The 17,733-nt window shown below is 42.5% G+C and overlaps 1 protein-coding gene across 7 annotated transcripts in view; it reads right to left on the bottom strand.

Annotated features, from left to right (window-relative positions):
* Positions 1 to 5,194: 5,194 nt before the first annotated feature.
* wdfy3 (WD repeat and FYVE domain containing 3) overlaps positions 5,195 to 17,733 on the bottom strand; it is a 335,886-nt gene continuing 323,347 nt past the window's right edge. For all 7 annotated transcript variants that reach the window (XM_039758522.1, XM_039758515.1, XM_039758516.1 and 4 more), the window contains 6 exons: positions 16,646 to 16,828; positions 15,112 to 15,208; positions 12,781 to 13,155; positions 12,478 to 12,589; positions 9,233 to 9,430; positions 5,195 to 7,616 (listed from right to left, as the gene is read on the bottom strand). In XM_039758522.1, coding sequence (XP_039614456.1) covers positions 7,496 to 7,616; positions 9,233 to 9,430; positions 12,478 to 12,589; positions 12,781 to 13,155; positions 15,112 to 15,208; positions 16,646 to 16,828 — 1,086 coding nt within the window. In that variant the 3' untranslated portion in view covers positions 5,195 to 7,495. The remainder of the gene's footprint in view (positions 7,617 to 9,232; positions 9,431 to 12,477; positions 12,590 to 12,780; positions 13,156 to 15,111; positions 15,209 to 16,645; positions 16,829 to 17,733) is intronic.

Below are 17,733 nucleotides of genomic sequence, written 5' to 3'. Positions count from 1 at the left end.
AACTTACAGGAGTTAGAGGATCCACTGCTAATGCGCAGGTGCCAGAGAACACAGGACATCTTAAAGAGGTGTGGAGGAGTCCATCCCTCAGCGGTCACAGCTGCTTTAGCCACACATGGAAGAGCAGCAGGAGGTCATAATGATTTGGCTCATCAGTGGGCAAATGTGCACATCTCTAAAATGCGAAATGGACTCCCTCATCAACAAACACACACGTTATATCCGGTTAGAAAAAAAAAAAGGTGAAATTGGGCAGGATGGTGGATCTGGAATTGAGTGAAGTTTGTTACGTTTGGTGACGCAGTCATCGTGTGCTGTGGATACGCAACAGAGAATTAAATGTTTGGGACACAGCAAGGGCAGATACATTATGGTGCCCTGAAATTGGGGTGGTGGCACATGCTGTGACTGTAATGAATGCAAGTCCCTTTAAAAGAAAGTGAGCAATGTGTGCTTTAGTCACGTCTGATTTGTAATTTTAAACTGTGGAGCAGAAGGGTACATCAAAAAAAAATAAGAAACCCAAACGTGACGGAGGGCACTGGGAGTGTCTATAGAAATAGCCCAGTAAAGGGTGACCAGCTATAAACCGATCCATTCATCCATCGTCTTCACCCGCTTATTCAGTTCGGCGTCACTGAGCAGCTGGAGTCTCACCTGGCAAGCATCGGGTACAAAACAAGAAGACCATCATGACAGGATGCCAGCCCACCATTAGCAAAAAGCAGATGACAAGGCGGCCATAGACCACTAGTGTGGTGGCTGGCTAGTAATCCAACAAATAAGCTGCGTACTTTTGAAATTTCTGCTGTGATGCTCTACGTTTATTCACAATGTGCGTGTTGCGGGCAAGTGTGAGTAACGGAGAGAATAAAATCTGCCATATAGGTTGATATTTTTTTATTATTAATGTCCAACGTAGAAATACTTAAGGCAATCCATTTCTCAGATCAGACCTCCACCCCAAGATGAAAAGCCAAAGCAGGAATTAAGCGGCTTAGGTCAGGCTAGCCTGGGGGGGCACAGGTGGGCTGAAACAAGCTGGGAAGAAGTGGCTGTCAGACGTGGAGGCCGAACAGAAGGGTCCCTCTGCTGTGTGACGGCCCATCGGTCTCTGATGTGTGACAGGATAAGTTTAGCCTCTCTCTGCCATTTTGATTCCACAGAGGAGGAGAAGATTGCCACGCAGGAGCGAATGCCAAGGCTGAGCACAATGAGCTGATTTTTGCCCCCACTGCATTCATGTTATGCCAGCTCTCCTGTATTTTCTGCTTATTATCAAAGACACGTAACGTCATTTGCCCTTCCTGTCCTGGTGCTCTGGCTTGTTGCCTGAGGTCTTAAATATAAAAGGTAACATAATAAGGATCTGAGGGCAACAGCAGGGAGCCACGGCGTTCTCTTAAGGTTGGCATAACAACAACCCTGGGACCCTAACGTGACAAACACCAAGCAACTTCAAGGACAATACGCGGTTTGATCACAGGAACATCAATGGCCTCTTTGAGCGTTTTACTGTCGGCACTGTCTGACAGAGAGGTGGCACATTTTGGGCACAGCTGAATGGCTGGTACACTGAGGGGCACAAGAACAGCTTTTGTGTTTCTTCTGCCAGTGCATTGACAACCCCTAACAGGACTGACAGACCAAACCAGCGGGGCGTTCTTATCCACGCACTCAGATGTGGCATCACCCATGTGTGCCCGCTGACTTGCTCAGATTATTTTATACGGAACAAAAGCCTTAATATTTTGGTGCTAAATTATTTTTCTTAAATTTTATCTACATACATTTATTTGCTTACCAAAGCAACTTACAAAGAAGGCCAGCAAAATCAAGTAAACGTGAGTCTGGGGGGCTTCCCTGAACAAGTGTCACAGGATGAGGGGGCAAAATTGAACTGCACAAGTGAAGAACTCGGGTACAAAATACAAGCGACTTCTGAGTAATAAAACCTGACAGCTGACATCAGTGACACGGAGGGAGTCGGGAGTCCGAATGGCGGCGGGCAGCTCACTTCACCAGGCAGGAGCTCCGCACTGGCGTGTAATGTCAGTCAGCGTCTGGACCTTAAGAGAAAGCACAGACAGACAAAGTCGCTGATCGGGGCGCCGGCGAGAGCTGCCGTTACGTTTCTCTCGGCTTAGATTTACTTTCATTTTGGTCTTTGTAAGAATTAACAACGCTTTGAAATCACTTCACTTTTTTCCGTTTTTTTCTGACTCACCGTTGTGAGAAAATCCCACCTATGATACGCGTTTTGACTCGTCTTCATGCCGAGTTGTGCAAGATGATCAACTTTCTGGGGTTCCCCGTCCCCTCCTTTTAAAGCCATTTTTGGAGCAGAGTTTGTGCAGGAAATGACCCGCCGACGATGAAGAGCAACGCAATGGGAGGAAGGACGTGAAGTTCTGCAGGCCTCACCAACCGACCCCAGGGGTTCACCCCTAATTGGAAACGGGGGCGCATTTCAAAACCTCGTAAAAATGGGGATCAGTAATCCAGACTTGTGCTATTTTGAGGCTGCTGATCACACAGCTGAGAGTACTGGTGCGTTACTGGTGGTCTCGGCCCTCTACGGACCACCCTCAGAGGCATTTAAACCGAAGCACACATTTTGAGATTTCAAATATCTGACACAAGCGCTCGTTTCTTCTGTACTTCTACCTCATGAATTAAATTAAATGTCTGCTTTTCTTATGAGCATTCTCGACATTTTGAAGGATTATTTATGTGTATACAAAGTACAGTATTTAGTATTTCTGCTGTTCTGTGTGCAGGCCCACCACGACATCACTGCCAAGGGTCCTTGCTCCAACTTTATATTTCACGTGTTGGATCCTTTAGAAGTTCCTCATCTTCGGTGTGGAGTGCGTTTCATCTTGTGTTGCTTTCATTGGATTTTGTTGGTTTATTGAGTTCTGGCTTTTGCTTTGGATTTAATTGGGAAATGTTGGCCTCGGATTACATTTTTTTAATAAAACCATTTTGCTTTCGGTATTTTCCCTTGCTTTGCCATTGTTATTCTTCATTTTTCATATAAATAAATCCTTAATTATTAAAGAGTCTTCATTGGCCTTTTGTTATTTCAAGCCAGAGGTTTACAGTTATCCTCTACCTTGAAGGGCACTTCGGTGTCTTTTTGAAATCCGCCTTTGGTATTTGGGGCCGGCCTGCCTGGGATGAGGTTTGTTTCAGAGGATGAATATTCAGGTCCCGATCTGACGTTGTATGTTTATTTACAGGTCAGTCCTCTCCATTTTGTGCTTCAACTTCATAACAGCCTCATAGCAGCTGACCTGAACTTCATATTGCATATTAACCGGATTACTGGGCCTGCAGTGTTTATCTATCTAAAGTCAGACTTTACAAGACGCTGAAAAATGAGTTTACACTTTTGTTTTTAGTCAATTAAATGACTGTAATGAGCTCCTAGCAGGACTACCTGAGGAAGACGTCAGTCAGTTGCTATCAGTTGACAATGCAGCAGCCACATAGCGGCTTACACAGGAAGAGACAATCTGAGCGCATCACACCAGGCTAGCCGTGTCATGTCGAACTGCCTTCAAAATACTACTCATGGCGTAGAAGGCCCTTCCCATATTTTAGAATGCCTGTCCCCTTACACTTCAAATGGTGGTCTTCTTATAAGCGACACTTAAAAGAAGTAGTGAGGTGGTCTTTTGCTGTTATGCACCTAAAATCTGGAATACGTTGCTGATTGAAATTCGCCAGGCTGATACAGTGGAGCACTTTACAGAACTGCTAGAAACACATTACTTTAACATGGCCTTCTCATAACTTCATCTTCGTTTAATCCTGATACTCTGAATGTTCACTTAATTATTATTATTAGTCATGGTGGCTCTGCAATCCACACTAAACCCCTAGTTCTGTGCCAACCCCACCTACCCGATCAAAGCACCGTGATGTCCCTACATTGATGGATTGAAGGCCAGAAGTCCACGTGACCGTCATCATCAAGTCCTTCCTTGTGAACCCTGAATACCATGAGGACTGATGGGGGCCACTTATGTCAGGTAGAAAGCCTAGAGGGGGCCGGGTGGTCTCATGGCCTCAGAACCCCAGCCGTCTGCAGTTTTTTTGTTTTTCTGTCCTCCTGCCCATCGGCCCTTACTCTTATTCTATGTTAATTCGTGTTGCCTTTTGTCTTTTTTGATCTTCATCATTTGTATGAAAATGTGCTAAATAAATAAACGTTGTCGTCGTTGTATTCCTAATAAACTGCATTGCCACAGACAGACTTATCGTATACCTCAGGGTCTTAAATCTTTACTCCTCTCTACTTTCTCTGCTGTCTTTTCCGCTTCTTCTCTCACGTCGATCTGCGCCACCACCACCACCTGCTGAAGGCACCAGGCAGCCCCCTGAGATGACGGTATGAAGGTGGGTGCCCCAGCTGTCCATGAACCCACCTTCATCAAATCCTATCATATGAAGCCTGAAAAGAAAGAAGAATAAATGAAGAAACCGTAACGTCAGGTAGAACGGCCAGTGGGGGCCGAGTGGTCTTTTTGGCTCTGCACATTTTGTGTCCCCCCTGGCCGTATCCTGGACTCGCCTTTAGAGCCTTACATCATGACGTTGTATATGAAGACGCTCCTCGTCCACTTGATATTTATTCTGTTGTTTTTGCTTTGTTGCTTATTCTTTAATATTCTCGTCTCATCGGATTTGTTTTTCTTTCCTCGTACGCACTTTGAGTTACTCTGGTGTATGAAAACGGGTGTTGACACGTCCTGACAGACGCACAGGCACTGCGGGGGGGCTGCCTTAGAGCTGGCGTTTTACGTGTCGCGTGCTCCTCACAGGTGGTCTAGTGGCACACGTCGACACACAGAGACATTACAATACAATTTATTCTTGTATAGCCCAAAATCACACAAGAAGTGCTGCAATGGGCTTTAACAGCCCCCCGGCCTCTAACTCCCAAAAAAATGGAAGAAACCTCGGGAAAGGCCGTTCAAAGAGAGACCCTCTCCAGGTAGGCTGGGCGTGCAGTGGGTGTCAATACAATAAAATAAAACACACGGGACGGGACAGGACGGGACACAAGTAATCGGCAGTAGAAATCTTACAAGTACGTCACGTCGTAGGATTTATCAGTGAGAAGATCAAACCGAGCAGCCCCTGGGGACGTCACGAAGGGGACAGAAAGAGAGGGGAGCCAGTCGGTGGTAAATAGCAGGTATTTAATTGAAATGAAAAACGTTTAGTACCAGAACTATTGCATTATAGTTACATAGTTGGCTTTTTTGGGTTAATCTACTTTTCAGTTGTTGCACTGAAGACAAGTATACATTGAACATTCAGCTATCACATATTGCACGCTAGGCACTGTCAGAATGCATCAGTCTAGCACAAGACCACCAAATATTGACCCAAGAATTTACAGGTTTTTTTTCTTTTTTCATATATTGTACAAAATTCCACTTGAGTTCTGTCAGGTTTCCAGTTTTCATTTCATTGCTGTACACGTAATGGATTATTAGTTAATGCCTCATGAAAGAAACGGAGAAGAACAAATGAAGATAAACAAACAAAACCAAAAAAACAAAAACATATACATAGCACTGACACAAAAAGTCAGCTGTGTTAATTAAGATTCATGCAACAAGTAACAAAACTTGCTGAAATAAAAAAGTAGTAGTTCAAAATTATTATAGTTGCATAAATACTTTATACAGTTTGTTCACTGTAGAGACATATTTCCTTCAAATCATTACAGCACATAAAGGATCTTAGCAGTTTATACACAACAAGGTGCAACAAAAGAGAAACACAAAGTTTAAAATGAATCTGAAGTTTGTGGGCGCTGCCACGGGCCGGCGGGCGGGCGGACAGCCTCTGTGATTGCACACTACATATACATACAGTACATGAGGAGGGGGATACGGCGTCGTCTGTCTGTCTGTCTGTCTGCCCACCCAGTTACTGACGGAGAACCTGGCATCGCTAATCCAAACAGCGCTAAACTCAAACCAAACACTCCGAAGGTTGAAGCAGCGTTGAAGAGAATGAGAGCGGCCCACAGCAGGAGGAGATTGTCAGTGTCGATGGCGCCACGACCCGAGCTCTGAACAAGAACTGCTAAGGCAACGTCAACGTCTTCAAACAGGCAGGTTCATGACATTACGGCGGCGGCTTTTTGTTCCCCAATAGACGTATGAAACTGCGCTCACTTTTTAATACTGCAGCTAGAAACAGTCCGAGAAACATCAGGACACCAAACGGGACTCATTTCAACAAAGTTTAAACGGAAAAAAGTGCATGTTTTCGATTTTGAAATCGGCCGCTACACTCCAAAGTGCATGGGCTCGGTGAAAGAGCGCCCTCGTGTGGTTTGTACTGAAAGCGAGGGGGGCTTTTGTGCCGTCCTAATTGGGGTCCGTGGTGAAACAAACAAAAGGAGGAGCCTCTTAGGAGCGGACGTGTCATGAAGTGCGGTACCACCACCGCCCAACGGAATAATCAACGTGGCGGCGGCGCGCTCGGCGAACGTACACACTGACATTTGTGCAAATCTCGCAGGAGTTGTACAAACAAGAGAGTCCTTGGGAAGATGGAAGGTGAGCCTCCGTGGTTTGCAACGTTTCGTTTCGTCTGCAGATCGAGCTTCAGCAAATAATGCGTTGTGGAGGCCGGACAGTGCTGCAGGTGTGGGACACACGACGGGAAAGTAATAGTCTGGATCTTGTTACAAAAGCAGCAAATAATACTTAAAAGAACACTGTCCTCCAATGACACAAACAGGAATTATAAACTGCAATAAAAACTCTTAAATAGTGCACCAACAAGTTGCAGTTTGGACTCGATACCGTCTAGTTTGCAAACGCAGTTAAAATATATTCTACAAAAAGAGGAGTTGGAAAAAAATTAAAAATGGAATGCCGTGGGCAACGGAGAATTCAAGCAAAGACTCAAATTGTTCCAGGTAAAAAATAATCTTCAACCGCAGTGACGAGAGTGCTCTAAGTAACAGGTCGACATTCATAAGCACCCACCCAGAGAGAAATCAGCGCGACTTGGATTATTATACAGATATTGTTCAAAGAAAATGTGTTCAGTTACAATGTACTAAATCATTAAGTTTGTCTAGTTAAAAAGGCCATTGTACGTATTTACAATATAAACATTGTTTAAGGAGGTACTGCATATCTAAAATCTAAAAAGCCAGTGTTGCTTTGAAGACATTTAGTTAAGGTTTGACAGCAAAAGAAAAGCAGAAATAGTGAGGGAGGAAACAAAGAAAAGTACAAACTGATCATCGCTCTACGCCACCGACCCCTCAGTCGCTCTGCACATCTACAGAACAGAAGCAAAGGAACGGCGAATGCATTTAGTGATCCCTTTTACTAAATCAGTGCTTTATACACAGTACAAAAAAGACGCAGGTGAAGACTTAATGCCTTGGCTTTGCCGGCCCTTCTCACTGCCGCAGGGTCTGATAATTCCGCGAGTTGAGGGGATGCCGCTAGTTCCTGGAGCTCTCGTCTGAGCCGCGTTCATGCTGTAAGTTGTAATAGCAGTTCTGACACACACGAACGGGGGACGAGATCTTCAAGCGCTTGATTTCGGACTGAAACCTGCTGCATCTGATGAGGACAAATAGGAAACAGAAAGTGGAAAAGCATTAACAAGCAGTTTTTATCCAGGAAAGTATCATGGCTCCTACTTTAAGGAAACTAAGACCCAACAGAAAGGCAACTCACTTCATTTGGGAATAATGGAAGATTTTTCAAAACACTTTCAGCCCTACAAGTTTACATTTAAATAGTGGCAGCCGTTCAATTATTGAAATGTGAAGAGCACTACAGTATTTTATTAGCACGGGACTCAAATAGCTTCTTTTAGTAATGGGGGGGTCCTCCATATCTGATTCTGTGCAATACCTGAGTGTTGAGCATCCCTGCAGCTTTTAATGTCCACTAACAACACTCTTTAGAACCAAGAGGGAATCTGCTGGATGAAACTCCAGGTCTGTGGGACTTGGTGCAGGGTGACATGGCCCACAAATTACCCCAATCTATTTGGTCTGCGCAAATGTAACATTTATTTATTTATTTAGCACCCACACACAAACACATATTTATAGACGAACAGACATTACTAGTGTGCCAACCGACTGTACTGTACGGAGCCTGGGTTAGCTCCCTAAACCACTATTGGTCTGCGCCTAATTCACCTTTATGGTGGCACCGGCCCTGCGCCTGAAGCTACACAATGGTTCTGATTGGCCTAAAGAGTATTTGAAGCCTGGTTCATGTTTGATTCTACTGTATATCTGTCTATTATAATAAAAAAAATCCTGGGATAGGACGTGACTTTTTCAGAGAACTACTTTCATGTCCTGCGAGACGAGACTTTGTGCCAAGATTTTTAACCAGGCCCAGGGCCGGAAATACAACACAAAGAGCAGATGACAAAGTAAAATGTCGTAAAGAATTCAAAAATGTTGGCACGATACACAGGTTAGAGATAATGAAAGTCCTAAAATTCGAAGGTATCACGCTGTTTTACCAGTATACTAAAATTAGTTGAAATCTTGACAATACAAACAGACAATGCAAAATGTCCCAAAATGCACATGTAAATGGAAATGGGAATTGTGATCTTCTGTCTGTGCAAAAGTGTTTTAAAGATAAAACCTTGATGACCGGCCTTGTATGTGAACTGTGCACAGTAATGGAGCCCACCGCTTTACCTATACTGCCCAAAGTGCTGTGCGGTTCTTCCTGATTGGCGAGTTGATGCCAACAGTGATGCAGGAAAGGAAGAGGCCGTGTGGTCTTTGTAGCGGCTGCCATAGCAGGAGTGTGGTAGTTAAAGCCTGGACTTTTTATTGGTTTGAAAGAAGTGAATACCTGCTGTTGGATCTATTTGAGTAACAGGGTGTTAACAAGCATTTTGTTTGCACAATTAATCAATAGGATTTGTTAGTTATTTAAAAAATGTTTCACTCTGAAAAGAATACACAAATGGGTGATACTGATGTCTAATGAAATCATCACAATGTCTGACTGTACCTTGATATTGATTTTTGGCCATCCCACCACTCCAAATGAAACATTAACTGAATAAAACTAATAAAGGCCACATATTGTGACATTGAGGACAAACAAAACAAATTCAGATAAAAACACATTTTGACCAGGATGTGGGCATTACAAAAGCACTGCAATGTGAAAAGGTGGCACACAAAATGACTCACTTCTGACAAAAGAGTTGCCCGCAGTTCCTGCAGTGATGGCGCCGCTCAGTCAGGGAGAATCGCACGGAGCATCCAGAGCAGTTGTCACCTCCCTCATCCTTGACCCAGTGGTCAGCAGCTGAACGGCCAGGTTGGTCACTTACTGACCAGCTAAACACTCGGCCCCGGTTGTCACCCACCAAAATTTTATTATGATCCCTAAAAAAAACAAACAAAAAAAAAAAACCCAACAAAAATAATAAACATCAAGTAAAATAGGTCAACGCTAATTTTATAAAAATACACAGACAAAAGATGGCATATTCTGCATTTTTGCATTAAATGCTGTAGTAAAGAAAATGCAGTAAATTTCGTCATTCACAAATACGATAAATGAAGGTTCAAGACAGTCGTTCCTGTATAACTAGAAACCAAATCTTGTAAGTGACTGAATATCAACTACTGGAAACAATTACCACTAAACACAGAGAAGACCCCAAGACTAATGAACGCAGCTCAGTACGTTTGCACATGCATGCTCATCCCCATCGTTATTTCATTCCTCCTCCACTTTACACTACCATTTACAGTACAGCCGCTTTGTTCATCATTTCTTTGAAGGATTTGTCTATCATGTTATTCCTAACCCGTCTAATTCATTTTCATTTTGCCTTGAATTCTGCACTTTCCTCCCAGTCTTCGGCATACTGGGCTATGTGAAACAAAGCTACTGTATACACTTGTTACCTCTGATCCAGTGGCTGTCCAAAATCAGCTGCACCTTCTCCAGTATCTCTGAAATCCCAACCTACTTGTTCCAGCATTGAGTCAAAGAAGCACAAGACAGCCCAGGGTGAAGTACCACTTCCTCACTGGACACACTCGTGTTAAAGTCAGCAATCAATCTACCAAGCATGTCTTTGGGGTATGGAATAAGATCAGAATACCTGAGAAAAGTCATGAAGACAAGAGGAGACCATGCAGGCTCCACACAGATAGTACCAGGGTTAGGATTTGAACTCAGGCCACAGGAGCTGTGTGGTAGGAGTATTAACCACTGATTACTAACTACTCGCAGGAAAAGCGAGACGTCACAGGAAGGTAGAAGCTCTGTAATAAACATCATGTCCCTGGTGGAAGCCGAGGACAGAATGGCACTCATTTCAGACAGCGTGCGTCGCTCTACATTTGGACTAATGCCAAGGAATCCAACAGTGTTGCCCTTATCGTAATATTAAGCCCTCATATGAAAAACAAATGAGAGAATACAAAGTACATACAGGCAGAGGAAAAACACCCTCTGCTATTCTGTGGTCCGCCCTAAACAAGTCCTGCACCCCACCTTCCTAAAGGCTACATACCACAAAGGCACATCATATCTCTATCTCTCTTCTCCTCTCTGTATCAGTCCGTCTCAAACACAACCTAGAAGATTCCATCAACATGAGGACACTTGACTGCATTTCACCTCCAAACTTTGAGGTCAGTTTCCCCTGTGCCGTAATGCACATTAAGTGTCCCAACTGGTGGTCACCTCTAGGTTGAGGACGACACTTTCTTTGGTCTGGAAAACAGCCTCCAATGCCCTTTTACCACCTTTTGTTCAGTGTTCCCAGCCATGAAGACTACAATTATTTTAGACTGTGTGTTAACTTGGGAATGTGTATCCTCCATGTCCTCGGAGAGCATCACTTGTTTCCACCACGCCTGAAGCTCGCTCTACTTTGCACTGGTGCCCCTGACTCTTGTCATTCCAAGGCACTATGCCTAACTGGTCTACCATCCTCTCAGCTCCCCCTACGTTAACACACTGGCATGCAGAAGCTTACCAGAGCAGTAGTTTCCCTCCCTACTGGAGTATAGAACTCATTCCCCCAGTAACTGGTTCCCAGCTGGCACACCTCAAAATGTTGAAAGTATTTTCAGCACTAAAATATTTCACATTCTTGCCATGGCAGTTTTACAATAAGACTGCAGTGGGGACCATGGGTTCAAATGAAATGCAACTACAAACTGTAAAAGGCGTATACTGTTGTAATTATTATCACTTTGGAATGGTGTCCCACAAACCCTGGCTGCAGCCCTCTCAGACTGAGCGTACATAAGACCTACTGACTGCACCTCAATTGTTCCCAAGAAGAACACGTTACATGAGCCTGAGTGCCCAATCTTGAAGGGATCTTCAACCCAAAAATGATAATTACCTTTTATGTGGCTTACCCCATATACAGTAGTTTGAAGTGATGATAGAGAAAAGTTTTGAATCTCATGTTTTCATGCAGAATGGAATAACAAACTTTTCTGATAGAAAGGGTGCCAACTTAACAAATGCTGGACAACAGCGAACAATATCAGAAATGTTCATAAAAAAATCAAGTTACTTGTGCCATATAATCCACATGTCAAGTCATTCAGTTGTATGCTCACAAAGTCTTAAAGGCATGCATTATGAATGAAAATGGAAAGTGTTCCTGGCTTTTTATTTCTCAGTTTCTATGTTTTGGATTCAATTTAACAATTACAAAACTGTAATTTTATCAGAATTTGTAAGATTTTCATCATCATTATGTTTTTCCTTCTGCTTTTTCTGCTTATTTAAACCATCATTTACTAACTAGTGGCCATGGTCATGACAAGTAGCTGTGGTCTCTCGGCAGTCCGTGTTGTGTACTCTGGTATCTACTAATTAAGGAAGCAAACTATTTTTAAGCAAAAACACAAATCATTCAAAGTCAAATTTCACAGTTCAGAAATGTCCAGCTAATTAAACAATCTGATCAATTACAGGTAGTGATTTCCTAAAATTAAATGGATTGCAATAAAAATCAGCTGTCACCGTGCAGAGTATTTTCATATATATTGTTATAAGACACCCAGCCAGGCCACACAAATGAGCAGCAAAATACTTCACCATTCTATTTTGGTTTAGGGAGAATCTGGCCACGCTAAATAGCGCCCCCTAGGACCAAGACCATCTGAACTCATACATGCCCCCTGGAGGTTATTAACAGAAGTGCACAGTCTGTAATAACTCCAGGATATTCCGAGTGTATTGATCCATATACCAGTATATACACACAGTAGGTTTCATATTAAAATGTATGAATTTAGGCAGATATTCAGAATAGAAGGTCTAATGCTATGTGGACACTTGAACAGATTGAGCCAAATATTAAACTAATACAAGAACGCCATATGACATCAAAAACAATTCCTTCCTGTTAATAGCAACTTTCATGTACATATAGCATTAAGAAAAGTCTTACTTGGATATGGCGATAGCTGTGATCTCAGCAGGGTGGGAATTATCCTTGCGTTCAAAAGCAGTGTGCATAGTCAGTTTACTTCTGAAGACAAGCTGACGTTCCCATCGATAGCCTGCAGATAAATATAAAGCTCTATAATAAAGCTTCATAATAGTAAAAAAAACAAAAAAACAAGTACAGTTTGAAGGCACAAAACCATTAACACGGGAGACAAAGGGAATAAAACAAACTTAACACAAAAAGAAATACTGTTAACTGTTGCTAGTTAAAATGCCATTTTGCATATGTGAGGCCTGTTCTTACCTGGTTTGAGTCGGTTGTAGGGTCTGGTCTCTGCTGGGCAAGGCTGAAGAGGCTGACTCTGTGATGGAGGATGCACAGTACTTGGAGGTACTGACTGCATGTGGGACTGCACTGGAACCCTGATCTGACCATCTGAGTAGTATATGAAGACAAATCCATCTTTTTCATCCGAGCTGAGGTTGTCTGACCATCGCCGAGAGTCATCTGATCCACTGTCTCCTGACCAGGAGGTCCCGTGCCTTCCCACTGAGCCTTTAGGTCTGTGTACAGCACTGCCAGATTCACTTTGGGTTGACTGTGCTTTGGGCTCTTGGTTGAGGCTCTGCTCATCTCCATCAGAGTCACTGCTTTCATCGTCTGCAGCATCTCTTCCCTCTGCCAAAGAGACAGCATAATAGAATAAAGATCTCATTGAAATCTCCAGAAAGGAAGAAATCATGGGATAAACTATCATCTTTAAGGACAAATGTATTCTAATTGCCTGCTGAGTACAGGTGAGTTGGATTTTAACTGGCATTTTGTGCTTTTTAGTGTGCTTTGTTTTAGCACCAGCAACACACATTCATTAATAAGATCTCTTTACTCAGGCACAAAGCCAGCATTAGCTGAATTAAACGATGTGAGTCTGATTCACCTTGCCTAGTCTCTAGACCAGGGGTGCCCACACTTTTTCGGCTTGCAAGCTACTTTTAAAATAACCTGGTTGAAATTATGTACCTACATTAAAAAGGTTTCCTCTGGGTGCTCCGGTTTCCTCCCAAAGTCCAAAGACATGCAGGTTAGGTGGATTGGCGTATCTAAATTGTCCCTAGTGTGTGCTTTGTGTGTGTCCTGCGGTGGGTTGGCACCCTGCTTGGGATTGGTTCCTGCCTTGTGCCCTGTGTTGGCTGGGATTGGCTCCAACAGACCTCCATGACCCTGTGTTCGGATTCAGCGGGTTGGAAAATGGATGGATTATATATATATATATATATATATATATGTATATATAGAGTATACTTTATACATAAAATATATGTTGTTGTACCTTGCATAACTGAATAACCTTTATGGCACAATAACAATTCAATACATTTATGGTCACTACAGTATTTGGATTTAATAATCTTCATGTGGGAAAAGGCTGACTGGCATAAATAAGTAGAGCCGAATAATGCAGTCAAGGAGCTTTTGAATTCAGCTGAGTGAAAAATGACGGCTGTCCGATTAACTGCGATTTTAGTTCCTTCTCCTTTCTCTTTCTAAGATCGCTTTTTGGAAGGACGTCAGTTTCATAGTTTTTATGAACAGCTCGAAAGTGCCTTTCCACATTTTTGTTCTTTGGAATAGCAATGATAGATTGACAGATCAGACAAACGATTTTGACATTGTGAGAAATAAAATCCTCTTCCAATTCCACATCCAGCCCATACCCTCCCTAAACAAATTTTTTAAAAAATCCCTTCTTTAGTCGATATAAACTGGAAGGCTAACTAGATCACAGCCAGAGTTGTGCAGTAGCTTGCGTGTTTGATCGTGCGTGTGGGATGCCCAGTGTGTTAGAAGAGAAGAGATCTCAGACTGGCCGCCCTGTATGTCAATCAAGTGGCAAAGGTCATAGGGAGGATATACAGACTGCGATGCATTCAAAAAAACATTTTTGTAAACATTAATCTACCTGCACTACCTTTACGATTTACCGGTTGATCGCGATCAATACACTGGGCACCCCTGCTCTAGACCATGGTGATACACACCATCACCAGTATTATCATTACCAGCAGCTACACTATAAGGTTTAAAAAATAATATATGATGAGCAAATGGTTTCTAAGATTTAGTGGAATTGTTGAAACTATGCAAAATACTCCAGTGAATGTTAATTTCAGTTCCTTTCTACTTTTACTTGGTATCCAAAAAACTGAGGCCATTTAACTTTGAAGTCACACATCTGCTCACATTCAGCTAAACTCCAGCTTCTGGTTGCTTTTAAGTAAACCAACAATGACAATAAATACACCTGCCCAATAAAAGGGCACAGGAAACTTTAAGATCTTTGCCAGCGGAATGTTCTTTCAATTTATTAATACAAAAGAAGTCCTTATCTCATAGAAAAGACATGTCAACAGCTTCTCATCTTCTGTGACAAAACACTGTGATGAATAACTTCTATAATATTTAGCATTTGATTTTATGCAACGTGCAAAGACAAGCTTCAGGAAGGTTCTCCAAGTACAAAGTTTTATTGTAGTTTATACCAAGCAGGGTCAAAGTGAACACTAAAAGATTAAACTTACAGAAGTATATTTTACAGATTCTAGACATTCAGACACATTTGGTTATCTTCATTACCTAACTTGTCCTCTGAGCAGCAGTCAGGCATATCTGGAATCTCAGCTGGCTCAGGGGCCGGTGTCTCCGGCACTTGCAAAAACTCCATCCTCCAAAACTAAAGGAAAAAAAAACCAAAAACAACACATAATTTCAATTGCATGCTTTAGAGATGTAATAGGCTGCCTGGTGGCTTTGCTTATTATAGACAGTGAGAAGTTGGTGTTGACAGAGGCAATGCAGGATGCCACACTAGTTGAAAAACAAGAAAAACCCAGGAAGTAGATATTTTATCAGTTCTGTAGTTAGTAGTTTGTGTAGTTTGGGGTTCCTGGAGGGAGCCCACTCTCCAGTACAATGGGTTATGGAAAACTGATAGACTGGGAATTATGAATCGTGCTTGGCAGTTCAACTATAATGTAACTGAAATACAATTATTTTTTTTTATTTATTGATTGATTGTATAATTTGTGCTTTGAATCTCTCTCGTTGTTTTTTATTTTTCAGCAGTTGTATGCATCTAAATTTCCCCTTGGGTTTAATAAAGTTTATCTAATCTAATCTAATCCAATATGCATGTACACCTAGGCCACCAGAGAGAGTGCTAGGAAAAAGACGTCAGAGAGCATTCCTGACCCGGCCTGTAATTCTTTTAACAGCCCAGAAAGTCACCCAGGACTTGGCTTAAAGGCTTCTCCCTGTTAGTAGGCCACTGAGCTTTGAGTCAGGAGGTTAGTTGAGACATAACTGAATGGGAGGAGGACAGGCTGACAAAACTGAGTGTGCAAAGAAGAGTGAACGTGAAAAGAGTGCTCTTTGCAGCTCTTTGGGGTCCTCTAGTTGAGGAGGCACCCACCACGTCACAGTAAGGCTGGTAGGCTGCAAGTGGCAGGCAGCACATATTTTCCTTTGCTTTGTATTTTACTGGTCTTCTTTTGTTCAACTCTCAAGTGGGGCTTATTATTTTTTTTTAAATTACACATTTTAGTGTATCTGAGCCTGCTTGCTATCGTACTTGGTCAGAAGTCTCACTACAGACAGTGCATACTTTTGTTAACAGGGTATTTCTTCAACATGCAACAAATGAATGCTACATGTTTATCTTGCTAATAAATAACATAATATTCTCACATCAGTTCAAGGCTGGTGGTGGTCCTGAAAGTTACACTGGAAGCACTCATAGAAGACAGGATCAAACCCTGGACAGGGATCCAGTCTGTCACAAGGCCCAATTAAGTACTGTGAATCTTAAAATTAATGCCAAAAAACGTGTGCTCTGTTAGCAGCAGTAACTGGTTAGTACATAAGAAAGTGGCTGTAACAAAGACTTGTTGCCATTGTCAGCCTCCAGGATTTGAGTTTGACATCCCTGTTGTAATGCAAACAAACAAAATAAGGTTTACATTCCATCTATAAGTGACTTTTATAAATACTATACCCATTAGTTCATATTGGTAAATTTCTGCCTATCTTGTTTTATGTTATCAAAATAATTACTGAAATTGTTACCAAATTATATACCATATATGCAAACCAAAAATCGTGTTGCACTTACCCGCACAACTCCATCTGAGTGTCCTGTTAATATAACATTCTGGGTGTCCCATTCATTCATCTCAGACACACAGCAACACAAGATTTGCTGGTTCTTTCCTGTAAATGTGTTCACGCTCACAACAGGACTTCCATTGATGCTCCACACATGGATGTATGTCCCAGCACATGACACAATATCTCCCTGAGAAAAATAAAAAGATTCAGGTTGTAATCTATAAATCCAGCATGGCAGAATCATTCAAAGTGTATCTCGATGCATGCTCAATAATCCATGTAAGGAAATTCTAGAAAGTTGATTCTGTTAATCTGGACATAGTTTTTTTCCCAATACGTTTCATCACTCATCCAAGTGACTTCCTCAGTCTCAGTTGACTGCAGGTTTCTCCAACCTTATAAACAGTACCTTGGCCTAATGACCAAACTAGCACCGTTGACTAACAATGACCCGTGTGATCAATGATATGCAAATTGTCCATTGATTAATGGCGATGAGTATCATTCACAGAGAGTTGGGGAATGGCTGCAATCACCAGTGAGAGATGTACCCTTAGGTCCCCTCCTCGGTTCAGAGATGGTCGTTCCTTTTTCACGTAAATGGCCTCTTTGACTCCTCATTCAAACCAGCGTTCCTCCCTGTCCAGGATGTGCACATCTTCATCACTGAAAGAGTGACCACTCTCCTGTAGATATAAATAGACTGCGGAGTCCTGACCTGACGAGGTAGCTCTTCTGTGTTGTGCCATCCGCTTCGCCAGTGGTTGTTTGGTTTCCCGATGTATGCCAAGAGGATTGCCGTGAATCATACATCGGGGAAACCAAACAACCACTGGCGAAGCGGATGGCACAACACAGAAGAGCTACCTCGTCAGGCCTAAGGATACATCTCTACCATCTTACAATGCGGTGACTGCAGCCATTCCCCAACTGTCTGTGAATGGTACTCATGGCCATTTATCAATGGAAAATTTGTATATCATTGATCACTTGGCCCACTGTTAGTCAACGGTGCTTGTTTGGTCATTGGGCCAAGGTACTGTTTATAAGATTGGAGAAACCTGCAGTCAACTGAGACTGAGGAAATCACTA

Source organism: Polypterus senegalus, chromosome 7 (assembly GCF_016835505.1).
Source record: "Polypterus senegalus isolate Bchr_013 chromosome 7, ASM1683550v1, whole genome shotgun sequence".
NCBI lineage: Eukaryota > Metazoa > Chordata > Cladistia > Polypteriformes > Polypteridae > Polypterus > Polypterus senegalus.
This window is presented reverse-complemented; position numbering and strand designations above follow the sequence as displayed.